The following is a 27341-nucleotide window of genomic DNA, read 5'->3' as shown; positions in this document are numbered from 1 at the left end:
CATTACTGCAGGTGTTCCTCGAGGTACTGTTCCAGGCCTAACCATCTTCAGCTGCTTTATCAATGACCGTTCCTCCATCATAAGGTCAGAAGTGGGGATGTTCGCTGCTGATTGCACAATGTTCAGCACCATTCTTGACTCCTCAGATACTGAAGTAGCCCATGTCCATATGCAGCAAGACCTGGACAACATCCAGACTTGGGCTGATAAGTGGCAAGTAACATTCGTGTCACACAAGTGCCAGGCAATGACTATCTCAAACAAGAGAGATTGTAATCATCTTCCCTTGACTTTCAATTGCATTATCATTGCTGAATCCCCCACTATCAACATCCTGGGAGTCACCCTTGACCAGAAACTGAACTGGACCAGCCATATAAATGCTGTGGCTACAAGAGCAGGTCAGAGGCTGGGAATTCTGCAGCGAGTAACTCACCTCCTGTCTCCCTATGCCTCTCCACCATCTACAAAGCACAAGTCAGGATTGTGATGGAATATTGTCCACTTGCCTGGATGAGTGCAGCTCCAACAAGACTCAAGAAGCTCAACACCATCCAGGACAAAGCAGCCCACTTGATTGTCATCCCATCCACCACCTTCAAGATTCACTCCCTCCACCACCAACACACAGTGGCAGCAGTGTGTACCATAAGATGCATTGCAGCAAAGCACCATGTGTCCTTCGACAGCAATTTCCAAATCTGCGACCCCTTCTACCTAGAAGGAGAAGAGCAGATGTGTGGGAAACCATCTGTAAGTTCCCCTCCAAGCCACACACCATCCTGATTTGGAAATATATCACTGTTCCTTCACTGTCGCTGGATCTAGATCCTGGAACACCCTCCCTAACAGCATTATGGGTGTACCCGCACCAGATGGACTGCGGTGGTTCAAGGCACAGTTGCGCAGTGGTTTGCACCGCAGCCTCACAGCTCCAGCGATCTGGGTTCAATTCTGGGTACTGCCTGTGTGGAGTTTGCAAGTTCTCCCTGTGACCGTGTGGGTTTCTGCTGGGTGCTCTGGTTTCCTCCCACAGCCAAAGACTTGCAGGTTGATAGGTAAATTGGCCATTGTAAATTGCCCCTCGTGTAGGTAGGTGGTAGGAGAATGGTGGGGATATGGTAGGGAACATGGGATTAATGTAGGATTAGTATAAATGGGTGGTTGTTGGTCAGCACAGACTTGGTGGGCCGAAGGGCCTGTTTCAGTGCTGTATCTCTAAAAAAAAAGGCAGCTCCCCACCACCTTCTCAAGGGCAAAGGGATGGACTACAAATGCTGGCCTTGCCAGTGACGCCCACATCCCATGAAACGAGTAAAAAAAATCCCGTTCTCCTGTGCCATTGAGTGTTTTATTGTCGCTCTCACCGATGCCCCAGCAACGCTAGAAAGCAACAAAGCCCTCCGTGCGTTAGCTGCATCAACATTGCCCCATTGTAAAACAGATCCCCGCTGTCTGCGTAAGGCTCAAATTCTTCCAGCCATGCAACCGATCGCACACTTGTTACACTGGTTTCACCATCGGGATCAAACGAATTTACTCCTCTAATCCCAACAGATTCCGAGCTGCCAAAAGCCATATCCAACTTCAACCTTTCAGTAACCTAATCTAATATTGTCACCACTGCCAGATTCTCTAGTAATGGCACTTAACAAGACTTGCTTCACAGACTGTTTTTAGCCATCTTCACTCTACACATACAGTCCTTCAAAATGTGCTATCTGACCTTTGAACTCCCAGGTTAGCTGACCTCCTAACTCGTACAGCAAATACCGTATTGTATCTAATATGTAAATCCACATAACACTCAGTTATCATCATGACAATGGTCACAGTTACATTTCTTCTTGGTGCCCAATGGGCTCCAGCCATTGTAAAGCCCAATTGCCCTGCCTGCCGGTTATTCCACTCTCCTCCTAGAGGGTGCAGCACAGTCGGACGGCTCGAGAGGCCTCACAATAAGAGTTTGTCATGATATTGCCTCCTGTCAAATTAAGTAAGCAAAATGAAATAGGAACACAAGGTTTTACGAATCTATTGGAAACGACATTTATAATTTATCTGGCTTGTTTTTACTTTGTGAATAATTTTGCTCCCCCCCCCCGCCGCTCTGTTGGAGTGGGCGGTTCCAGACCGGGGCTGGAACAGAGGCTGACCCTGAGTTCAGCTGAGGCTGTTTGCTGACGGTTCGGTTGTAATTTTATTTTCTTAATATTAGAATTGATGAGGAGGTGTGACGCTGAACGTTAGAAGCAGTTGGCACGGTGTGGGGTGAAGGGGATATTACGGTGGAAGAAAATGGCTGGTGTGAGTGGTAACATCGCCCAGAAGACCTGGGAGCTGGCGAACAACATGCAGGAGGTTCAGAGCATCGATGAAATCTACAAATACGACAAAAAACAGCAGCAGGAGATCCTTGCTGCTAAACCCTGGACTAAAGAGTAAGTCAGCATGTTTGAATCGTTGTTTTTACTCCTGGTAGGATCTGTATTTGAAAAGGAGCAGTTATCAAGACGTCTGGTAGGCCCGACCGTTGTTACATCATTATAAAGACTTGTATATGTCAAGAAAAACAGCCCCAGTAAAGGCAACTTATTCAGTCAAATATTTTGGACAAAACTTTTTGGGGAAAGGGAAAATGTGATTTTATTACAACCACGACATGCAAGTGATAGTGCGTCTTGTTTTGTTCGATTATTTATATGTAAGCTAAATTTCCTAAGCTTTACCTAAAGACTGTTTTAATGTTGCAGTACCGACTTTGCAAATGGCAGATTACTTTTATTAGCCGGTAACAGAAATATGCAGAAGACGAGCAGAAGTAGACTATACGCTCGAGCCTGCTCTGTCGTTCCATAAGATCATGGCTGCATTTTTGCATCAACTCCACTTTCATGTCCTCATCGAGTCATAACGGCGCAGAAGGAGGCCATTCGCCCCATCGAATCCATACCAGCTCACTGTCGATCCCAACCCCTCCCCTGCTTCGCATCTAACGATATTTTAGTTTACAATAAAAATGATCATCTTGGTTTATTATAATTAAACACACCAGAAAACAAAGTGTTTCTACCTGTCCATGGCAGTTTTTCCTGGAGACCAGCAGTACTATTACATCTAACTGCTGGATCCCAACTCCTCCAAGCCAGTCCCTTCAAGAGCCATGTCAACTGGAAACTCTCGAGGTCAGTGTGTCTGATCTGACAGTTCATCTGGGTGCGAAGGTCTTCCCTGTACAGGATATTGATGGGGCAGTCTTTGCTGAATCAGGAAATCCAAGAAGCTGATCTTTTTCAGCCATTACTGCTCATAAAAGGGATGAACATTTCCACTTGATACAATATAAATAATCTCTTATTTCCATATCCCTTCATTGCACACAAATCTATCCGTCTCAGCCTTGAATATACTCATTAAATGAGCATCCACATTCCTCTGGGTAGAAAATTCCAAAGATTCACAATCCTGAGTGAAGAAATTTGATTTCATGTTAGTCCTAAATAGTGAATCCTTTGTCCTGAGACGATGCCCTCAAGTTCTAGTCTCTCCAGCCAAGGCAAACAGCCTGTCGCAATCAATCTATACCGTGGCTACAAGAACAGGTCAGAGGCTAGGAATCAATCGAGTGAATCTTTGCACCCCCTCCAAGGAAAGTATATCCTTCCTTGGGTAAGGAGACCAAAACTCTCGGTACTCCCGGTGTGGTCTCACCAAAATCCTTCTGTAATTGCAATATCACTTCCTTACTCTTAAACTTCATTGCAAGGGGTTGACGTATAACACCATTTTTTTTTTATTTGTTCAAGGGATGTGGGCGCTGCTGGCTAAGCCAGCATTTATTGCCCACCCTTAATTGTCCTTTAGAAGGTGGTGGTGAGCCGCTGCCTTGAACCGCTGCAGTCCATGTTGGGTAGGTACACCCACAGTGCTGTAAGGAAGGAAGTTCCAGGATTTTGACCCAGCGACAGTGAAGGAACAGCAATATAGTTCCAAGTCAGGATGGTGTGTGACTTGGAGGGGAACCTGCAGGTGATGGTGTTCCCTTGCATCTGCTGCCCTTGTCCTTCTAGGTGGTAGAGGTCGTGGGTTTGGAAGATGCTGTCTGGGGAACCTTGGTGAGCTGCTGCAGTGCATCTTATAGATGGTACACACTGCTGTCACTGTGCGTCGGTGGTGGAGGGGGTGAATGTTTGTGGATGTGGTGCCCATCAAGCGGGCTGCTTTGTCCTGGATGGTGTCGAGCTTCTTGAGTGTTGTTGGAGTTGCACCCATCTAGGCGAGTGGAGAGTATTCCATCACACTCCTGACTTGTGCCTTGTAGATGGTGGACAGGCTTTGGGGAGTCAGGAGGTGAGTTACTCGCCGCAGGGTTCCTAGCCTCTGACCTGTTCTTGTAGCCACGGTATTTATCTGGCCACTCCAGTTCAATTTCTGATTAATGTTAACCCCCAGGATGTTGATAGTGGGGGATTCAGCGATTGTAAAGCCGTTGAATGTCAAGGGGAGATGGTTAGATTCTCTCTTGTTGGAGATAGTCATTGCCTGGCACTTGTGTGGCGCGAATGTTACTTGCCACTTATCAGCCCAAGCCTGGATATTGTCCAGGTCTTGCTGCATTTCTACACTGCCTGCTTCAGTATCTGAGGAGTCGCGAATGATGCTGAACATTGAGGTCATTAGCAACCATCCCCACTTCTGACCTTGATCATTGAAGGAAGGTTATTGATAAAGCAGCTGAAGATGGTTGGGCCTAGGACAGTAGTACCCTGAGGAACTACTGCAGTGATGTCCTGGGACTGAGGTCATTGACCCCCAACAACCATAACCTTCTTCCTTTGTGCTAGGTACGACTCCAACCAGTAGAGAGTTTTCCCCCTGATTTCCATTGACTCCAGTTTTGCTAGGGCTCCTTGATGCCATACTCGGTCAAATGCAGCTTTGATTTCAAGAGCAGTCACTCTCAGCTCTTTTGTCCATGTTTGAACCAAGGCTATAATGAGGTCAGGGGCTGAGTGGCCCTGGCAGAACCCAGACTGAGCAGCACTGAGCAGGTTATCGCTAAGCAAGTGTCGCTTGATAGCACTGTCGGCGACTCCTTCCATCCCTCTACTGATGATCAAGAGTAGACTGATGGGGCGGTCATTGGCCGGTTGGACTTGTCCTGCTTTTTGTGTACAGGACATACCTGGGCAATTTTCCACATTGCTGGGTAAATGCCAGTGTTGTAGCTGTAGTGGTACAGCTTGGGTAGGGATATGGCTAGTTCTGGAGCACAGGTCTTCAGAATGTTGTCAGGACCCATAGTCTTTGCAGTATCCAGTGCCTTCAGTAGTTTCTGCTTATCACGCAGAGTGAATCGAATTGGCTGTAGTCTGGCATCTGTGTTGCTGGGGACTTCAGGAGGAGGCCAAGATGGATCATCCACTCGGCACTCTGGCTGAAGATGGGTGCAAGTGCTTCAGCCTTATCTTTTACACTGCCTTCCTGATTGCTTGCTGTACCTGCATGTTTACTTTCCGATTTGTGTGCGAGGACCTCTAAATTCCTATGAATACCAAGCCTTACTGGTCTCTCAATTTTTATTAAAGTCTATCTTTCCATTCTTCTTACCTAGATGGATATTTCCACATTTCTCCTTGTACTCCCATCTGCCACCTTCTTTTCCAGCCACTTAACCAGCACAGCACTGTTGGTGTACCTACACCTCAAGGACTGCAGCAGTTCAAGAAGGCAGCTCACCATCACCTTTTCAAGGGCAATTAGGGGAGGGCAATAAATGCTTGCCTAGCCCGTGACACCGCATCCCCCCGAACGAATAAAAAGGATTCATCCGTCTTGTTATGAATGCTTTAATTTTAACTGCCTTAAATTTTAACTTAGTTTTTTTTGCTATTATGGCCTTAGTAATTAGTGCCCTATTACTATTATTTAACTCTGTCCCTTCCTGAAAGAATCTGCTTGATTTTTACCCAAAATACTACTTTCCTCTACAACCTTGATTTTACCCTGACCTGAAACCTCTCTTTCCCCCCCCCCATTAAGTTAATGGCCTACCTACCACCCTAGTTATTCGATTTATCTGGGCAGTGGTCCCAGCCCGGTTTAAGTGGAGCCAATCCCAATGGAACAGCTCCTTTTTTCTCCAGTTCTGGTACCAGTGCTCCATGAATTGAAACCCCTGCCTCCCACACTACTCCTTTCAGCCATGCATTTGACCTCTAGTCTGTTTGACCCTATGCCAATTTGCACATGGCTCAGGTAATACTGAGGTTACTTCTGCGATTCTACTTGCTAATTTGTACCCTGGCTCCTCAAACTCCCTCCGCACCTCATTCTTAGTTCTATCTATGTCATTGGTTCCTGCGTGGACCACAACAAATGGATTGTTTCCTCCTCCTCCCCCCCCCCCCCCCCCCCCCCAACGCAGCCTTTGGAACTCACAGTCACAGCTGTAGAAAACAGTATCTGTCTCCCTGCCTATACTGTCTCCTATCAGTACCATGTTCCCTTTTGCTCCCTAAACTTGAGTGGCCTCCTGTACTACAGTGCTGTGCTCAATTTGCCCATCCTCTCTGCAGTCTTCTCATCCACACCAGTAGAAAATACCTCGTGCTTGTTGAACAAAGGCAAAGACTGAGGCCCCTCCTCCACCACTGCATCTGCAGTCCCCTCACCTGCCTGAGTCTCAGTCACATTCTCCTGACCCTGGCCATCAGTCACCTCTAAACCACGACCTAACCTAAGGGCTGTAACAGATGCCTGGTCCAGGTAACACTTTCACCCTCCCTGATGCATCACCATATCTGCACCTTTGACTTCAGCTCAACAATCAGCCAAAATTTCTTGAATTGCAGACAGGAACTGCAGATGTGGTTACCTGGGGCCAACTGCTCTCCATGAGTTCTCACATCTGGTAAAAATGGCCCACCTCCTCCACTGCTATTTCTATCTAATCTTATTTTAGAAAATCAAAGAATGGTTCCAACACAGAAAGAGGCCAGTTGGGCCATCGTGGCCGTGCCAGCTTTCTATCCAATTCCCTTTTGAAAGCTACGATGGAATCTGCTTCCATAGTGCATTCCAGATCCAAAACATTCGCTGCATAAAAATATTCCTCATATCGTCGTTGCTTCTTTTGCCAATCACCTTAAATCCGTGCCCTCTGGTTCTTACCCTTCTACCAACGAGAACAGTTTCTGCCATCTACTCTGTCTAGACCCCTCACGATTCTTAAGGCCGCTATTAAATCTCCTGTCGATCACCTCTTTTCCAAGGACAACCACCTCCGCTATCCACGTAACTGAAGACCCTTATCCCTGGAACCATTCTCGTAAATCTTTTCAGCTCCCTCTCAAGTCTTCACACTGCTCCTGAAGTGTGGTGCCCAGAATTGTACACAATACTCCAATTGAGGCCTAACCAGTGTTTTATTAGGGTTCATCATAACTTCTTTGCATTTGTACTTTATGCTTCTATTTATAAAGCCCAGGATCCCATATGCCTTAATAACCACTTTCTCAACCTGCCCTGCCACCTTCAAGGATTTGTGCACATGTACCTCCAGGTCTCTCTGTTCTTGCACCCTCTTTAGAATTGTTCCCCTTGATTTTGTATTACCTCTCCTCGTTCTTCCTGCCAACATGTATCACATTGCACTTCTCTGCATTAAATTTCATCTGCTACATGTCTGTTCATTCCACCAGCCTGTCCATGTCCTCTTAAAACCTATCACCTTCCTCCTCATAGTTCACAATACTTCAAGATTTTGTGTCATCCATGAATTTTGAAATTGTGCCCTGTACATCCAAGTCTATGTCATTAATATATATCGAAAAGCAGTGGTTCTAGTACTGACCCTTGGGGAACCCCACTGTATATCTTCCTCCAGTCGGAAAAACAGCCGTTCAACACTACTCTCTGTCTCCTGTCACTCGGCTAGCTTTGTATCCGTGCTGCCACTGTCTCTTTTATTTTATGGGCTTTAACTTTGCTGGCAAGCCTACTACGTAGAGCAGAGCACGGCTACTGGACCCAAACCCGACCGGGCCGATGACATGGTTCGGGTTGGGTTGCTTTTCCAGGTCCGGCATTCAGGCTCGGGTCATGTCGGACACAGTGACAGCCAGGGCGTCAAGGTGGAAACGTGCATTTGGACTCAGCACTAGTCTGCAGTGAGCTATTCCATCCAAGGTAGAGCACAATCTCTTTATTAAAGTTGATTATATTCTGGTGGTCGGGTCGGGCACGGAAAAAAGTCAGAGGACTCTGGTTGGGTCGGGCTCGCGTCGGAAGTGGTTCTGGCGGGCTCGGGTCGGATTTCATCTGCAGACCCGAGCAGGTCTTTAATGTAGAGCTTCATCAAAAGCCTTTTGAAAGTCTGTGTATGTACTTCAACCGCATTACCCTTATCAAACCTCTTGATTACCTCATCAAAAAACTCAACCAAGCTAGCTGAACATAAATTTTTTTTTATTCATTCATGGGATGTGGGCGTGGCTGGCCAGGCCAGCATTTATTGCCCATCCTTAATTGCCCGTGAGAAGGTGATGGTGAGCTGCCTTCTTGAACCGCTGCAGTCCATTTGGGGTAGGTATACCCACAGTGCTGTTAGGAAGGGAGTTCCAGGATCTTGACCCAGCGACAGTGAAGGAACGGCGATATAGTTCCAAGTCAGGATGGTGTGTGACTTGGAGGGGAACTTGCAGGTGGTGGCATTCCCATGTATTTGCTGCTCTTGTCCTTCTAGTTGGTAGAGGTCGCGGGTTTGGAAGGTGCTGTCTAAGGAGCCTTGGTGCCGAGGTCGATGCCGGGTGGTCCATCCGGTTTCATTCCTTTTTATTGACTTCATAGCAGTTAGATACAACTGAGTGGCTTGCTAGGCCATTTCAGAGGGCATGTAAGAGTAAACCACATTACTGTGGGTCTGGAGTCACGTGTCGGCCAGACCAGGTAAGGACAGCAGATTTCCTTCCCTAAAGGACATTAGTGAATTGCCGTCAACAAATTGTGCTAGCTTTCCTTAATTAATCCACACTTTTCGAAGTGACTGCTAATTTTGCCTCAGTTTATTGTTTCTAAAAGCTTTCCCACTAATGAGGTAAAAGTCACTGGCCTGTAGTTGCTGTGCTTTTTTAAATCGTTCATGGCATGTGGGAATCGCTGGCTAGCATTTATTGCTCATCCCTAATTGTCCTTGAGAAGGTGGTGGTGAGCTGCCTTCTTGAACTGCAGCAGCCCATGTGCGGTAAGTATGCTCTTACTGCTCTTAGGAAGGGAGTTCCAGGATTTTAACCCAGTGACAGTGAAGTAACGGTGATATAGTTCCAAGTCAGGATGGTGTGTGGCTTGGAGGGGAACTTGCAGGTAGTGGTGTTCCCTTGCATCTGCTGTCCGTGTCCTTCTAGGTGGTAGAGGTCGCGGGTTTGGAAGGTGCTGTCTAAGGAGTCTTGGTACATTGCTGCAGTGCATCTTGTAGATGGTACACACTGCTGCTACTGTCGGTTGTGGAGGGAGTGAATGTTTGTGGATAGAGTGCCAATCAAGTGGGCTGCCTTGTCCTGGATGGTGTCGAGTTTCTTGACTGTTGTTGGAGCTGCACCCATACAGGCAAGTGGAGAGTATTCCATCACACTCCTGACTTGTGCCTTGTAGGTGGTGGACAGGCTTTGAGGAGTCAGGAGGTGAGTTACTTGCCGCAGGATTCCTAGCTTCTGACCTGCTCTTGTAGCCACGGTATTTTTATGGCTACTCCAGTTCAGTTTCTGGTCAATGGTAACTCCCAGGATGTTAGTGGGGGATTCAGCGATGGTAATGCCATTGAATGTCAAGGACCAATGGTTTGAGATAGTCATTGCCTGGCACTTGTGTGGCACGAATGTTACGTGCCACTTATCAACCCAAACCCGGATATTGTCCAGGCATTGCTGCATTTTTACATGGACTGCTTCAGTATCTGAGGAGTTGCAAATGGTGCTGAACATTGTGCAATCAACAGCGAACATCCCCACTTCTGACCTTATGATTGAAGGAAGGTCATTGATGAAGCAGCTGAAGATGGTTGGGCCTAGGACACTACATTGAGGAACTCCTGCAGTGATGTCCTGGAGCTCAGATGATTGACCTCCAACAACCACAGCCATCTTCCTTTGCACTAGGTATGCCTCCAACCAGTGGAGAAGTTTCCCCTTGATTCGCATTGACTCCAGTTTTGCTAGGGCTCCTTCATGCCATATTCAGTCAAATGCTGCCTTGATGTCAAGGGCAGTCACTCTCGCCTCACCTCTTGAGTTCAGCTCTTCTTTCCATGTTTGAACCAAGGCTGTAATGATACAGGAACGGAGTGGCCCTGGCAGCTCCAAACTGAGCGTCAGTGAACAGGTTATTGCTAAGCAAGTGACGCTTGATAGTATTGTCGACGACACCTTCCATCACTTTACTGATGATCGAGAGTAGACTGATGGGGCAGTAATTGGTCGGGTTGGATTTGTCTTGCTTTTTGTTTACAGGACGTACCTGGGCAATTTTCCACATTGCTGGGTAGATGCCAGTGTTGCAGCTGTCTTGGTTAGGGGCGTGGCAAGTTCTGGAGCACAAGACATCAGTACTATTGCTGGAAGGGCCCATAGCCTTTGTAGTATCCAGTGTCTTCATTTGTTTCTTAATATCACGCAAAGTGAATCAAGCTGGCTGAAGACTGGCATCTGTGATGCTAGGGACTTCAGGAGGAGGCTGAGATAGATCATCCACTCAGCACTTCTGGCTGAAGATGGAGCAAATGCTTCAGCCTTATCTTTTTGCGCTGATGTGCTAGGCTTCCCCATCATTAAAGATGGGGATATTTGTGGAGCCACCACCTCCTGTTAGTTGTTTAATTGTCCACCACCATTCACGACTGGGTGTGGCAGGACTGAGAGCTTAGATCTGATCCGTTGGTTGTGGGATCGCTTGGCTGTGTCTATCGCATGCTGCTTCCACTGTTTGGCACGCAAGTACTCCTGGGTTGTCGCTTCACCAGGTTGACGCCTTATTTTGAGGTATGCCAGCTCCTGCTCCTGGCATGCCCTCCTGCACTCTTCTTTGAACCAGGGTTCATCCCCTGACTTGATGGTAATGGTAGAGTGGGTTATATGCCAGGTCATGAGGTTACAGATTGTGGTTGAGTACAATTCTGTTGCTGTTGATGGCCCACAGCACCTCATGGATGCCCAGTTTTGTGTTACTAGATTTGTTCGAAATCTTTCCCATTTCGCACAGTGGTAGTGCTGCACAACACTATGAAGGGTATCCTCAATGTGAAGATGGGACTTTGTCTCCACAAGGATTGTGCAGTGGTCACTCCTACCAATACTGTCATGGACAGATGCATCTGTGGCAGGCAGATTGGTGAGGACGAGGTCAAGTATATTTTTCCCTTTTGTTGGTGCCCTAGTCACCTGCCGGGAGTAATGCACTGTTAATTCAGTCCCACTATTCCACAGGTCACAGCATATTCATAAAGTTTCTCACCTATCAGAAATTAGCTAAATTAAACACTTTATTTATCCCCCAGAATAAAGCACTCTAAACCAGGTTTCTTCAAATAACAACAAAACTAACTATTCATTATTAAGCTAAGTTTTAAACATTAATGAGAGAAATCTACATGTATGAACAGATTTTATAACTCCTTATTCTTTCTAACCCTCATGCACACATCTATACATTTTAAACGATTGGCTAACTGGGGGAAAAAGGGTGTTTTGAGTTGTAACTGTTTGTTAGGAACAGTAAAATAATTGTTTGTCAGAGTCTGGTCGGATATTTTCGGATTGGTGAAGTGTCCCAGAGTCGAATAGTCGGATGCCACTCGATTTCTCTCCAGGTGGGTTTGATAAACAGTCTGTGATGGATAGGCGCTCAAGGCAATTCGTCCGCAGCAGGCGTCACACAGATCTTTCAGCTTCAGGTGTAGCAACAGATCTACTTAAATATTAAAGTAGCTGTCTAGCAGTAGAAACATTCTTGAGGTTTCAGGATCTTCCAAAAAAACACAAAAGGCAACAGAACTCACTCTTGAGGCAGAGATTTACCAGAGACTGGAGACAATAGGGATTTGCAGGCTTCCTCTCTGCAAATAAGCCTTTCACCACAGAGAGAAGCAATTCTTTCTCTGGATCTTTTCCTTTTCAGGGGTCTTTTCTCTCTCTTCAGGCAGGTCAAAACCATACCTTAAATGTAGCACTTCTTTCCATGAAATGTAAATATTATTTTCAGAGAGAATAGGTCTCTTTTTTTTTTTAGAGATACAGCACTGAAACAGGCCCTTCGGCCCACTGAGTCTGTGCCGACCATCAACCACCCATTTATACTGATCCTACACTAATTCCATATTCCTACCACATCCCCACCTGTCCCTATATTTCCCTACCACCTACCTACCTATACTAGGGGCAATTTATAATGGCCAATTTACCTATCAACCCGCAAGTCTTTGGCATGTGGGAGGAAACCGGAGCACCCGGAGGAAACCCACGCAGACACAGGGAGAACTTGCAAACTCTGCACAGGCAGTACCCAGAATTGAACCCGGGTCGCTGGAGCTGTGAGGCTGCGGTGCTAACCACTGCGCCACTGTGCCGTCTTTTCTCTGGTCAATGAGCAAATCACAGCTCCAGTTCACTGCTCGCTGGTCTCTCTCACTGCAGAACCAAAAACTAAAAGCTTTTCAACAGTGAAGTCACAAGATAGTTGTTAAACTTTCTGGTTGCTTGGATAAGAGTTCTGCAGCCTGCAGTGCAAACACCAAATGTCAGCATTCAGTGCTCACAGGAAAACCCCCTTCTCTCAGCTCTTAAAGACACATAGACAGTTTAAAAAAACAAAACTCTTATGACAACCTACCAATACTGTCATGGACAGATGCATTTGCAGCAGGTAGATTGATGAGGACAAGGTCAAGTATGTTTTTCCCCCACTTGGTTCCCTCACCACCCGCTGCAGACCCAGTCTAGCAGCTATGTTCTTTAGGACTCGTCCAGCTCGGTCAGTAGTGGTGCTACCGAGCCAGTCTTGGTGATGGATATTGAAGTCCCCCACCCAGAGTACATTCTGCACCCTTGCCACCTTCAGTGCTTCCTCCAAGTGCTGCTCAACATGGAGGAATACTAATTCATCAGCTGAAGGGGATGGGGGTGGTAGGTGGTAATCAGCAGGAGGTTTCCTTGTCCATGTTTGACCTGATGCCTTGAAACGTCATGGGGTCCGGAGTCGATTTTGAGGACTCCCAGGGCAGCTCCCTTCCAACTGCATTCCGCTGTGCCGCCACCTCTGCAGGGTCTGTCCTGCCGTTGGGACAGGACATAGCCGGGGATGGTGGGGCAGTGTCTGGGACATTGTAAGGTATGATTTGGTGAATATGACTGTCAGGCTGTTGCTTGACTAGTCTGTGGGAAAGCTCTCCAACTTTGGCACAAGTACCCAGATTTTAGTAAGGAAGACTTTGCTTACACTTTTTTTTTTGAACAAGTTTTGTAATGTTTGAAATTCTCCAGTGCTCTGGCATCACCCCTATATTTAAAGAGGATTGGAAGCTTATGGCCAGTACCTCCACAATTTCCACCTTCACTTCCTTCATCCACTGATGCATTCCATCTGGTCCTGGTAACTTATCAGTCATATATTTAAAGTCTTGTGTAATTAATTTGGTTTATTTTTAGTTTTTTAAACTAATTTAACAAGTCTAAATTATTAATTTAATGAAATATTAGTTATAGGTTCATAGTTTTAAATATTTATTGCCTCAAGCTTGTACAAACCACCATAAGAGTTAAAGGCAAAAATGACCACCTATGTTCCCCTTGCACCAAATTCTCACTGTCACCAGTTTCTCACCTTCCTATTCTGTTTGCAATGTACTCAGTTAATGTGATCTGTGGTTAGGATCTGTTCCTATTTAAAGCTTTTCCACAAAATTTGAATGTTGAAGTTTGAAGCCTAATGAGAAAATAGGTTTGTCTTTTAGTAAGTCACTGGTTAAACATGAAAATGTAGGTACTTGTATGAAGATCTATAATAGGGATGTCCAAGCATCAACGATCTGGCACACGCAAATCAGTCCTATTTGCACTTGTATTTCTTCCTGGCTTGTTTTTGAAATTTGTAGGCCGAGAAATTTACAAAGGACAGTTCTTAGCACTTTTGCCTAATTGGATAAATCCTAAATCAGAACACTAATATTTCTGTTAGTGTCAGCAACTTGAAATCTTTGCAAAATAAGTCAAAATAATTGAAATGGTACACGTCGCTCCAAATTGTGCATTTAAGTGCCTCACAAAGACACAAAACTTAAGACACACCTAATCCAGTTGCAAAGCATATCGTGTTTTGTACCATTTATTGGAAGGTGACTAAATTTGCGAAGATCAGACCATTGCAGCAGTGACCCAGTATAATCCTTTATCACAAACCTTGGCAGTCTCCCCACGCTGGTTAAACTGGCGTCGGGAAACCAGCATGCTGGCTGGCTCTGGTATTTTCGACTTCCACCTTCCCCATTCCCGCCCCAGCAGGACTTGAAAATCCAGCTCACTGTATCTATCATACAAGAAAATGCAAGTTAAAGATCACCCTCCATTTGGGAATAACATTTTATAATAAAAAATTTGCTCCTCTGCTTTTGCAATTTCCCTTCCACAAAGAGGATGAAAAATAACAACAGATTTTCCCAGTGGGTTCCAGCGTATGCGGGGAGGGAAATCCCAGACACTGATGTCCGGAAGTCATCCCGCTCTCTGCAGACTTTGCCTGGGGTGGGATTAAACACAAGCTGGGAGACCGCTTGGATATGTCCGGTCAATAATTGAGTGGTTAAGGTTTTATACAGCGAGTAGTTAGAATCTGGAATGTACAACCTGGATTGTGGTGGAGGCAGATACAATCGGAGCTTTCAAAGGGGAATTGGATAAGCACCTGAGAGAATTTACAGGGCTATGGGGAAAGGGCAGGGCAGAGGGACTGGCTAAGCTGCTGTTGCAGAGAGCTGGCACAACACAGTGGGCCGAATGACCACCTCCTGTAAGACATGGTGTTTATTTCCTACAAAAAATTGAAAAGTGATATTTGTAAAAAGATTTCTTGCATTTTGTCATTCCTCTTATTTGTGTCCATAGTGCACATTTGATATTGCTGCACTTGTTTCTTTTCGGAACTTTCCATTTTACTGCTGTATCTCCTGTTGCATATCGTTTCCCAGCCAAAAAATTACACTGTTTAACTACGTGGACTAATTTTAATTTTAAAAAAACTTTCATATACTCACAACACAGGTAAATGTACTTAACATGTATGTTTACATAACAAATATCAACCATCATTCAGCAACCAAGAAAATAAATCCTTCAATCATACAAGACTTGCACATGCTACTTTTCAGCTTGCCAGTATACTAACAAATGTACAGCAGTTATACATACATGAATTTGAAGATTGAGATAATGAGTAGAAATTTATGAGCGCTCTGCCTTTCGCGGCTGCATGATCCGATATCGCTGGTCTTCTGGCGCGGATATGCCGTCGCTGAGACCCAGCGATATTTTGCGTGGAGGCTCATTTAAATGAAGGGGGCAGAGTGGCCACCCCCAATGGCGTAAAGGGGGCAGCCACAGTGCCCCCAGCTACAGCGCCGTTTTTTAAAAGGTTTCAAGCCCTTAGAGGAAATTTTAATTTTTAAAATGACATTTTTATAAATGTGAACTAAAAATTTTAATAAAAGCTGGAGGCCCTTTCAACCGCCCCCACCACCCCCTTGTCTGTTTTAGGGCTACTGACCCTAAATAAACATGATTGCCAACGCGAACTCCCCTCTTTCCCCCCCCCCCCCCCAAAAACCCCGCTCGCCCCAACCTCATAATATTTGCCCTTCAACCCCTTCCCACTATCCCCACAGCCAATAAAAAGCATTTTCCCCACTCCTCCTCTTTCTCCCACCCCCGACCTGATAATTTCATTCCCTCCACCACCCCACCAGTGTCATGCCTCAGAACAGGCCACCAGGACAAGGTAAGTTAATTTGCATTTATTTTACTTCATTTTAATATTTAAATGAAGGCCCCGCACTTGGTGGCGGGCGTGCTGCACCAAGGCCTCACCGCCACTGGTAAAATGCGGCAGGGGCTTTTTGGTGTTGGGGCTCGTGGCGGACCTCTTCCGGAAGAATTTCCCGGGCCCCTCCACCATGATCCAAAATCCACCCCAATGTGTCTGATTAGTGTCAGTTACTCATTTGTTTTATTTGCAAATCAGAAGTGCAATTAGAATGAAAAAACTTGCATTCATATGATGACTTTCATAACAGGATTTCCCAAAATACTCTACAGCCAATGAAGTACTTTTTGAAGTGTTATCATTATAATGCAACAAACTCTGCTGCCACTTCGTGCAAGGTCACACAAACAGCAATGAGATAAGTGACCAGGTAATCTGTTTTTGTGATGTTGGTTGAGGGATAAATATTATTAGGATTACTTTTCTGTTCTTCAGTAGTACCATGGGATCATTTATGCCCACCTGAGAGGGCAAACAGGCCGCAGTTTAAAGCCTCATCTCCAACAGTGGCACTCTCTTTGTATCGCACTGAAGTGTCAGTCTGGATTATGTGCTCAGTATCTGTTGTGGGACTTGAACACAATTTTTTGACTCTGGCAAGAGTGTTACCACTGAGCCACGGCTGGTGCATCTGTATTCCTAATTAGCTGGTAACGGCTGGCATATTGAACAACACTTTTGTAGGCTCACGCCCCCGTGTGGACGAGCGCAGAATCTCAGCTAGTGCAGTGCTGAGAGAGTGCTGCATTTTTAGAGTTAGTCTCTTTCAGATGAGATGTTAACTGATGGCCTATCTGTCTGCTAGGGTGGGTGTAAATGATCTCACAGCATTAAGAAAGAAGAGCAGTGAGCTCTCTCAATTGTAATTAAAATTCTTCCCTTAACCAGAACCACCAAAAACTGACCATCTCCCTGTAATTTGCTGTTTGTGGAACCTTGTCATATGTAAATTAATGGCCATGTTTACCTACATGACAAAAATGCAGTCACTCATTATTTCTGCTCTGGTGTTTAGCTTTCATTTTGGCATTGACTTTTATATATTGAATAATATAGAATACTAGTGAGATACCTGACATTGTTTTTGCTTGCACAAGTAGTCAATGTCTGCCCACACGCTTCATCTACTATTCCAGACAGGTGTCCATCTGACAGAGAGTGATCTTGATCGCTCGCTCTCTGTGTGTCTGTGTATATTTGTCTATTCAAGACTTTGTTTTATTTTCCATTCATTGACATATGCATTTTTGTAACTAGTACTGAGCACTATTTTGTAAGATTTTAGTGAGCAATGCAGGAAATTTGTTTTTTGATTGTCAACAAAATGAGCACTGCCTTTTTCTAATTATGGTAACTTTATTTCTTCCAGTCATCATTACTTCAAGTATTGTAAAATCTCAGCTCTTGCACTTTTGAAGATGGTGATGCATGCCAGGTCAGGTGGAAATCTGGAAGTGATGGGCTTAATGCTAGGTAAAGTGGATGGAGAAACAATGATCATAATGGACAGTTTTGCTCTCCCAGTGGAAGGGACAGAAACAAGAGTCAATGCTCAGGCTGCTGCTTATGAATACATGGCTGCTTATATTGAGAATGCTAAACAGGTATGGTTGAAATAACTTTACAGATTCTTCCATCTTCTGAAATTATTTATTTTAAAGTACTGATATTCAAGTGGCAAATTTCTGATTTGTAAATCCAGTTTAAAGCTTTGAATAGTACATTGCTAACGTATACAAATTATTTCCAGGTCTTCGTAAACTACTTTTTGTAACTCATATCTATCTATAGCTTAGTATAAATCTTGCATCTGTCTGCACGGTCTCCTATTATTATGTTGTTGGCATGATATTTGCCAACTTTTTCCCATTCTAAATTCCTCTGCCACATTTTCTTTGCATTAATAATGGGATTTGTCTATGTAAGTCCACCCCACATTCAATCTGGTCACTTGACTCTCACAAATCACTCACAATGGTTTTTAAAAAAATACTTTTTTTCTCCTCAGTAACTGAAATTTCTATTGTCAAAGTAAGGCTTTAAACAAAAGAAAAAAATACAGCATGATTACATTTATCCATTGAAATATCTTCAATCACTGTATTGAACTGTTTATTTGAAGATCTCCATCTTAAAGGTCTGTACATGGATTTCATATTTTTGCCAAGAGCTGTGATATTGTGGGTTCAACTTGGATTGTATAATCTGAACATATGCAGAGTGCATTATTTCCCAGGATTCATCAGTACCAGTCAGCTGCATGGAAGAAATACTTTTCTTCAGCTTCGCATTCTGCCCTGCAGCTTTCCTCCAAATAATTTTGGAAAGACTATAAGACAAATTTCTAAAGCTTAATTGAGGTAACACTTGTGCGTGTTTTTTTTAAACAAGGCTTTAGCTGTGTGTGAGAATGATGGTTACAATGACATGTTGTGAGGTAGGGCTGGAGATGTACGGTCTTCATAATGAATGTGGGTTGGATTGAAGCTTAGCTTGTGGTCACATGCAACCTTTGATTCAGCCTGGCCAGGTGAGGTGGATTCAGTGGTGAGGATATAGAGTTTTTGGAGAGGCTGAAGACAATGGTTTCAATCTTCCTATATTTAGTTGGAGGAAATTCCAATTCATCCAAAATTGGATGCAAGTTAAGTAGTCTGAAATATAGAGGCAGCAGAGGAGATGAGAAAAGTGGTTGCGAGCTGGACTCTGGTGTTATCAGTGTACATGTGGAAGCTGATTCCATGTCTCTAGATGATGTCGCCAACAAAAAGAATGTAGCAGAAGGAGTGGGGCCAAGGAATAGATCCTTGGGGGAGCCCCCATGCTGATGTGGAGGTGGGAAAAGAGGCCATTAGTAGAGAGAATCTGGTTATATAAGACCTCACTCCTGAGAACTGTTATTTAAGTTCGAACCCTAGAATTCTGAAATATTGACAAATCACTCAGACACGATTTCTGCTTCGTGGTAAGTTTATTAAAGCAGATTCAAATCCATGGGGATTATGTGAATAGTCTCTCAAAGAATCTTACAAAAGTTGTACGCCAGTGTCTCTCAAAAAGTTATATGTACAATCTGCCCGAGCCAAACGAATTGATAGTTGAACTTTCAGTTCTAAGTGATTAGCCAAATCGCTCTATCCTGACCGCAGTAAGAAGTGCTCTTTTTTTCAACATTTTTATATCCCTTTTCAGGGGTGGACTTCGGTTGTTTTATTGACGGGGCCTCATTGTCCAAAATATCCAATGGTGCGTGAGTTCTTTGTTTAAACCATGGAGTGAAAGCCCGTGTTGACTTTGTCCATTTTCCATGAACTTCTGGGGCCTTATCAATTCGGTCTCCCCTCCCCAATCTCATCCTGTAACTTTCACATTCCAGCAAGCAGTCCTTAATTAGGCATATTTTAACTAAAAGATTTAACACCGCTTTGAAGTGTGGTTGCCTGTTTTTAGGGCAGTTTGCTTTCCATCACCGTCCAATGGTTCTTGCTTAATCTGTGAAAAAGTACCTTGCCGCATTTCAGATTATTTTGAAAAAATGTCTTTTAGCCTTACAAAGTTTGCTGGTACATAGAATTTGGTACAGGAGGTTTTCCTCCAATGCAGGCTGGCCACTTTTCGAACATGACTATTAGCTGTCTTAAACTTTGAAGATCGCTCACACAACGAGAACTTATCTCCTGTCTTGCTGAATTTCCAAGGTCTGTCTCTGTCTTCCCACAGACAGATGTTGCCTGTATCCCCCTCAGACTGATTGCATTGTCTGATCTTTGTCAACTGTTGCAAAAGCAAAGTAAATGTGTTAGTTCAGCAGTTTTAAAGAAGTTTTCCCAGCCAGCTTCTCAAATGATGCTGGTAAATTTGATCAAGCTCTTAGCTTTTTGCTTATTAAAGTTGGTTGTACAGCTTATCATGCTCAGCAGTTTCTATTTTACTTAGGAAAATGACTGGCCTTATAAAGCATTCTAATATACACAAAAATATAAAGGTTCAGGAGTCTGTGTATTCTTACAGTTATCATTGAATAGGTAAGAATGGAACCAAGTATTGGGTAGTCATATCAGGCTGGAAAACTGAGAAAGACTTTGAAGGAGATGATGTGGCCGACCACACTAGGGTTGCAGAGCGCGTGAGCAGGGATATTGCACCATGGTTTGCAGTTAGAGGTTGCCATTCATGACTTTGGTTACGACCATTTTGATGCTGTGGGAGGAGGAGAAATCTGATTGGAGGGATTCAAACACAACATAACTTTGGAGAGCAAAGGGAGGTTGGAAAACCAGATGGTAGTTTGCAAGAACAAAGAGGTCAAGGAGTGGGGATGATGCTAATTTTCAAAGGATGGAGTAGCTGTGCATTATGAGAGGGAGTAATTTACAATGTAGGCTGATATGCGGACCAGGGGAGGTAGCCGGGCAATTATCAATTTAGTGGCAGTGGGGTTGATTAAGCTGGAGAGGCGCCTCATCTAACCTCAGAGAGGGTACGGAGGTGGAAGAGAAACTAGAGTGAGTTGGGGTTCAGGGCTAGGTAGAAGGATCCTTGGGACAGAGTTGGCTTAAACAAGGAAAGGAGTGAGGAGCCATCAGCAGCAGATGAATGAATGATTTCTATCTAGGTGACATAGAATTCAGTGAGCTCCTTGCATTTGTTAGAAGGGTGGGTGGAAAGGGACAGGGAGATGGGTTTATAGTGGCGATTTGTTAGAACAGAGAAGAAGCTGGATTTGTAAATTTGCTTTTCTATGTCAGTGGGCAATTTTGGCAAAGGAGAATGAGGCTTGGTGGAAATTGATGGCAGTCCAGTCATAACTGGTAATGGATAGCTAAGCCAGCCATTGACCTCGAGGAAGCAATTCTGCACAAATCTCTTTCCTACACACTAAATATTCTTCAAGAAGCCTTTGAAGAGGTCTCACATAGCAAATTCATGACGAAGGTCAGAGCATGTGGAGTCAGGGGCTAGGTAGCAGAATGGATAGTAAGCTGTCTACAGTGCAGAAAACAGTAGTGGTTAAGGGCAGCTACAGACTCACAAAAGGTGGAAAGTGGTGTTCCACAGGAATCGGTACTCTGACCACTATTGACAATTTATGTAAATGATTTGGACTTGGGAATTGAACGTGCAATTCCCAAATTTGGGATGACACCAAATTGTGAGGTGTACTTGTATTTATAAATAAAAAAGGAAGTTTGTGACAAAATACAAGATGACATTAATAAACTCGCAGAATGAACATTGGCAAATTAATTTCAATATTGATGAGTGTGAGGTGGTACATTTTTGTACAAAATATAAGGCGGGAACATTCTGCTTGGATAATTGTCTAAAATGGGGTAGAGGAGCAAAGGAATCAAGAGGTACTTGGGTACACTTCCCAAAAGGTTAATGAGGCCTTTAAAAAAAAAAAATCAAGCATGGGGATTCATTTCTAGAGTGATAAAATTGAAAAGCAGAGATGTTATGGTAAACTTGTACAGAACGTTGGTTAGATCACACTTGGAGCACTCTGTACAGCTCTGGTTACCAAATTGTAAAAAGGATACGGAGAGGCCAGAGAAAGTGCAAAAAAATTTTTTTTACAAGGGTGATGCCCGAACTGAGAGGCTAGAATTATTAGGAAAGATTAAGCAGACTGGTGCTCTTTTTCTGTAATAAGGTGACCAGAACTGCACACAATACTCAAGTTGTCACCACCTAATGAGTTATATAGTTCCAGCATAACCTCCCTGCTCTTATATTCTATACCTCAGCTAATAAAGGAAAGGATTCCATTTGCCCTTTTAACCACCTTATCGATCTGTCCTGCTACCTTCAGGGATCTGTGGATATTCACTCCAAGGTCCCTTACTTCCTCTACACTTCTCAGTATTTTCCCATTAATCGTGTATTCCTTTGCCTTGTTTGACCTCCCCAACTGCATCACCTCACACTTGTCCGGGTTAATTTCCATTTGCTGCTTTTCTGCCCATCTGACCAGACCATCAGTATCTTCCTGCAGCCTGCAGCTCTCTGCCACATGGCCAATCTTTGTGTTGTCCGCAAACTTCTTGATCATGCTCCCTACATTTACGTCCAAATTTTTAATGTATGCCACAAAAAGCAGGGGACCAGTACTGAGCCCTGCGGTATGCCACTGGAAACAGCCCCCCAGTCGCAAAAACACCCGTCAACAATTACCCTTTCTTTCCAGTCACTAAGCCAATTTTGTATCCACCTTGCTGCATTTCCCTGGATCCCATGGGAATTTATTTTTTAACCACTCTGCAATGTAGGACCTTGTCAAAAGCCTTGCTAAAATCCATATAGAATGCATCAACTGCACTACCCTCATCTATCTTCCTTGTTCTTGAAAAGATTTGATCAAGTTGGTCAAACAAAATCTTCCCTTAACAAATCCATGCTGACTATCCATGATTAATCCGTGCCTTTCTAAGTGACAGTTTATCTTGTCTCAGAATAGATTCCAATAATTTGCCCACTATTGAGGTTAGACTGACTGGCCTGTAATTATTCGGTCTACCCCTCGCTCGCTTTTTAAACAGGTGCAACGTTAGCAGTTCTCCAGTCCTCTGGCACCACACCTGTATCCAGTGAGGGCTGGAAAATGATGGTCAGACCTTCTGCTATTTCCTCTTGTCATGCAGGCCCCCACCTGCCAAGAATGAGGCGCATTAATTTCGCCACATGGACATTAAATTGTTGCTGGAAAGAAGAGAAGGCCTGTGACAAAGGGTTGCCAGGCCCCTGGCTGGAAAGACATTTTTTGCATATTAACAGATAGTATTTGGAACGAAGGAGTTATCCCCTGCTCCAATACAATCCACAAACCGACATGGCCAAACCAGTTAGTCACATGAGTGATCTGCTTGGCAGTCTGGGTTTTTTTTCTGAATTGTACAGTTTGAACTGAGAGCCTGCAGAAAGCAGAATGCTCCTAGACTGAAGAAGACCTCCCGTCTGTCTGTCTGTTCCAATCTCTTTCTTATGGAATTCCAAAACCCACTGAAGACACATGATCCCCAAGAGAGAAAAGTCTCCTACAGCGAACAAGGTTTAAGAAGAATACTGGGCCCCAATGAAAAGCAAGATCTACCTACAATCAAGGACTCTACAGCGAGCTCGAAGCACAGTAACAAAAACCTCTTCAGAGATTGTCTTAAACTTTTCCACGTTATTTTTCTTCTCTTTGTCTCTATTTGCATGTATGAATTGCGTATGCATGTTAGCATGGGCGCGTTAAGAATCCATAGGCGTTAACCAAATTAGAGTTTAAGTTTTTAATAAATTTCAACTTTTCTTTAAACCTGAGAGAGCCTGTTTGTGCTGGTTTCTTTGCCTTATAATTGGAAAGCAGTGAACAAGGATTCACCAAGGGAGATCTAAAAACGGTGTTTAAAATTAAACTCTGTTACAGTAAGACCAGGTGAAAGCTGAAAAGGAACCCTATACCTCTTTCTCACCTGGTCATTACACTGTCTTGCTTCTTTTAACAACCAGGTACATTTCATTCGGCCCTGGTGATTTATCAACTTTCAAGAATGCTAATCCCATGAATACTTCCTCTCTCCCTATGTTTATCACATCCAATACTTCACACACCTCCTCCTTAACTACAATATCTGCATCGTCGCCCTCTTTTGTGAAGACAGATGCAAAGTATTCATTAAGAACCATACCAATATCTTCTGCTGCTACACATAGGTTACCTTTTTGGTCTTTTATGGGCCCTACTTTCTCCTGAGTTATCTCCTTAATGATGCCAAAACAAAACCCGCATCTAGTCAGCCAAATATTCCACCTCCCGTATATGTTGAAGGAGAGACTGTGGAATATGTTGAGCACTTTTCATACATTGGCTGTTACTTCTCAAAAGGCCACCATTGACAAGGAGATCCAATACTGGGACAGTTGTGCCATTTCAGCCTTCTACAAACTATAGCAGCGAGTGTTTGACATCAAAGACCTCCTGCAAATCAACAGAAGTTTTACTGTACAGAGTAATTGTCGTCACTATGCTCCTGTACTGCAGCTAGACCTGGGCTGTGTGTTAGTGACACATGAGTGCTTGAGAAATTCCATCAGCAATGCCTCCGCTGCATCCTCCGGATTTAATGGGAGGACCATCAATCAAAAGCGAGCTGCCTTCTTGAAGCCAGATCCACAAGCATTCAGCCAAAACACCTGCAAAATTGCCTCCAGTGGACTGGCCACTGTGTCCGCATGGCTGAAAATGGTCTTCCGCTTCCAGGTCCTTTTCTCACAACTCTCATCGTCAGTGTTCTGGGGCTGACAACGAAAACACTTCAAAGGCATTCTGAAGCTCTCCTTGAAGGGTGGCTGCATTGACCTTAATGACTGGGAGGAGCTTGCTACCAAGCGTTCAGAATGGCAGCAACTTGTCCATCAAGCTGCATCACACTTTGAGTCCCAATGCCTTAATGATGAGGCGAAGCGATGGCAGAGAAGGAAAGTAAAGGAAGCAAATCCTGCACTCCAGATCCCACTACTTCTTGGGAATTCCTGGCCCATGTGCCCAAAGATCTGGGGGTCAAAAATCGGCCTGTTCAGTCACATGAAGACCCATGGCAGAAACTCACAACCCTGAGTAGATGTCGTCCTTGAAATGAGGGACCGCCAACTACTATGGTTGACTAAAGTCACCCATTCCAATAACTTTCTTGCTTCTTTGTTCTTGTTTCAACCAAATGGAAAGTAATTTTATATGATGGCTGCAGAAATATATCCACAGTCAGTAGATGCAAAAGTAAAATCAATTGAGTACATTGTTACCCAATAGAAAAGCGTTGGTAAGAAAAGAAAACAGGCAATTTATTGGTAACTGCAGATATTGTGGTTTAAAAATAAGCAAGACCAGCAGCTGTCACCGTTATTAAGGAGTAAATTGGACAGCAACTTCCAGTGACTGTACGTGCATAGTTAAATGCATAAATCGGGAAGTTGCTGTCCAAGATATCCTGCTCCTTCAGAAGCTTTGATATAATTGGTATCTTGCTAGAGGCCTGGCTTTCAAATACGTGGAACACATGAAGTTTTGGTACTGACTAAACGTGCCAGAAAAAGTTATGGCTTACTCATTCAAGCGTAAGTGAATTTTTAATGGCATGATAAGTCTTAATTACTGCTGAACTTTTTCTCAGGCTCCCCCCTGCCCTAGCCCTGAACTTGTCTTTCTCTAGTTTCTCTCCTATCTCCCCTCATAGAGCCATATTTATACAGCATAGAAACAGGCCCTTCGGCCCAACGCGTTTGTGCCAACCAACAAGCATCCAACCAATCTAATCCCATTTTCCTGCACTTGGCCCATAGCCTTGTATGCTATAGCGTTTCAAGTGCTCATCTAAATACTACTTAAATGTTGTGAGGGTTCCTGCCACTACCACCCCTTCAGGCAGTGTGTTCCAGATTCCAACCACCCTCTGGGTGAAATAAATTTTTCCTCAACTCCCCTCTAAACCTCCTCCTCACCTTAAATCTATGCCCCCTGGTTACTAATCCCTCCGCTAAGGGAAAAAGTTTCTTCCTATCTATCCTATCAATCACCCTCTTAATTTTGTTGTGCTCTCCAAGCTCATCTTATCCATGAAAGCCCATCTCCTGCTCTCTCGACCCTATTCCCACTAAACTACTGACCACCTAACGTCCATTCCTGTCTTTCATGTTCGCTGACATTAACAGTTCCCTCTCCTCAGGTTCTGACCTCCTCTCCTTCTGTCATCATCACTCTCAAAACAACCAACCTTGACCTCTCCATCCTTACAAACTACTGCTGCATCTCCAACCTCCTTTCCTCTCATCCTTGAACTTATTGTCACCTCCCAAATTTGTGACCATTTTTCATGGAATTCATGTTTCAATCCCTCCAATCAAGTTTTCACCCCTCTTAGGATGTCATTTATCACTTTGATACATGACTGTGACAAAGGCAAACTATCCCTCCTTGTCCTCCTCGACCTGTCTGCAGCCTTTGACACAGTTGATCGCACCATCCTTCTCTGACTCCTTTCCACCATCATCCAGCTTGGTGGGATTGCACTTCCATTCTTATCTGTCTAATGGTAGCCAGAGAATCAGCATCATTGGCTTCTCTTGCTATTCCCGCACCATTCCTTCCAGTGTCCCCCAAAGATCTATCCTTGGCTCCCTCCTATTTCTCATCTGTATGCTGCCCCCGATGACATCATCCGAAAATATGTCAGTTTCCATATATATACTGTTGACGCCCAGTTTTATCACACCATCTCGCTTGACCCCCTACGCTATCTTTAAGTTGTTAGACTGCTTGACCAACAACCAGTCCTGGATGAGCAGAGATTTCCTTCAATTAAATATTGGGAAGACTGAAGCCATTGTCTTCAGTTCCTGCCACAAACTCCACTCCCTAGCCACTGAATTCATCCCTCCCCCTGCAACTGTCTGAGGCTGGGGATTAGACTGTTCACAACCTTGGTGTCATATTTAACCCTGGGATGAGTTTTCAACTACATGTCTGCACTGTCACTAGGACCACCTGTTTCCACTTGTGCAACATCACCTGACTCTGCCCTTGCCACAGCTCTTCTGTTGAAATCCTCATCAATGCCTTTGTTACCTCCTGACTTGACTATTCTAACACAATTATAAAATCATAAGAAATAGGAGAAGGAAGAGGCCATTCCGCCCCTAGATCCTGCTCCACCATTCAATAAGATCGTGGCTGATCTAATTGTGGCCGCAACTCCGCATTCCTGCCTGCCCCCATAACCCTTGACTCACTTGTAGATCAAAAATATGTCGAACTTGGTCTTGAATGTACTCAATGTCCCAACCTCCACTGCTCTCTGGGAAAGAGAATTCCAAAGATTAACAACCCTGAGAGAAGAAATTTCTCCTCCTCCGTCTTATTTTAATACTGTGCCCCCTAGTTCTAGATTTTCCCACAAGGGGAAACATCCTCTCAGCATCTACCCTGCCAAGCCCACTCAATGTTATATGTTTCAGTAAGGTCACTTCTCATTTTTCTAAACCCCAATTAGGCCCAACCTGCTCAACCTTTCCTCATAAATCAATCCCTTCATCCCAGGAATCAGCCTAGTGAACCTTCTCTGAATTGCTTCCAATGCTAGTATATCTCTCCTCAAGTAGGGAGACCACGTACTCTAGGTGTGGTCTCACCAATGACCTGTACTGTTGTAGAAAGACTTCCGTACTTTTATACCCCATCCCCCTTGCAATGAATGCCAACATTCCATTTGCCTTCCTAA

The 27341-nt window shown here is 44.3% G+C and overlaps 1 protein-coding gene across 1 annotated transcript in view; it reads left to right on the top strand.

Moving 5' to 3' along the window:
• The first annotated feature begins 2115 nt into the window (after positions 1-2115).
• cops5 (COP9 signalosome subunit 5) overlaps positions 2116-27341 on the top strand; it is a 58259-nt gene continuing 33033 nt past the window's right edge. The window contains exons 1-2 of the mRNA XM_068031946.1: positions 2116-2441; positions 17450-17684. Of these exons, the coding sequence (XP_067888047.1) occupies positions 2299-2441; positions 17450-17684 (378 nt within the window). The 5' untranslated portion in view covers positions 2116-2298. The remainder of the gene's footprint in view (positions 2442-17449; positions 17685-27341) is intronic.

The sequence above is a fragment of the Heterodontus francisci genome, chromosome 5 (assembly GCF_036365525.1).
Source record: "Heterodontus francisci isolate sHetFra1 chromosome 5, sHetFra1.hap1, whole genome shotgun sequence".
Taxonomy (NCBI): domain Eukaryota; kingdom Metazoa; phylum Chordata; class Chondrichthyes; order Heterodontiformes; family Heterodontidae; genus Heterodontus; species Heterodontus francisci.
This window is presented reverse-complemented; position numbering and strand designations above follow the sequence as displayed.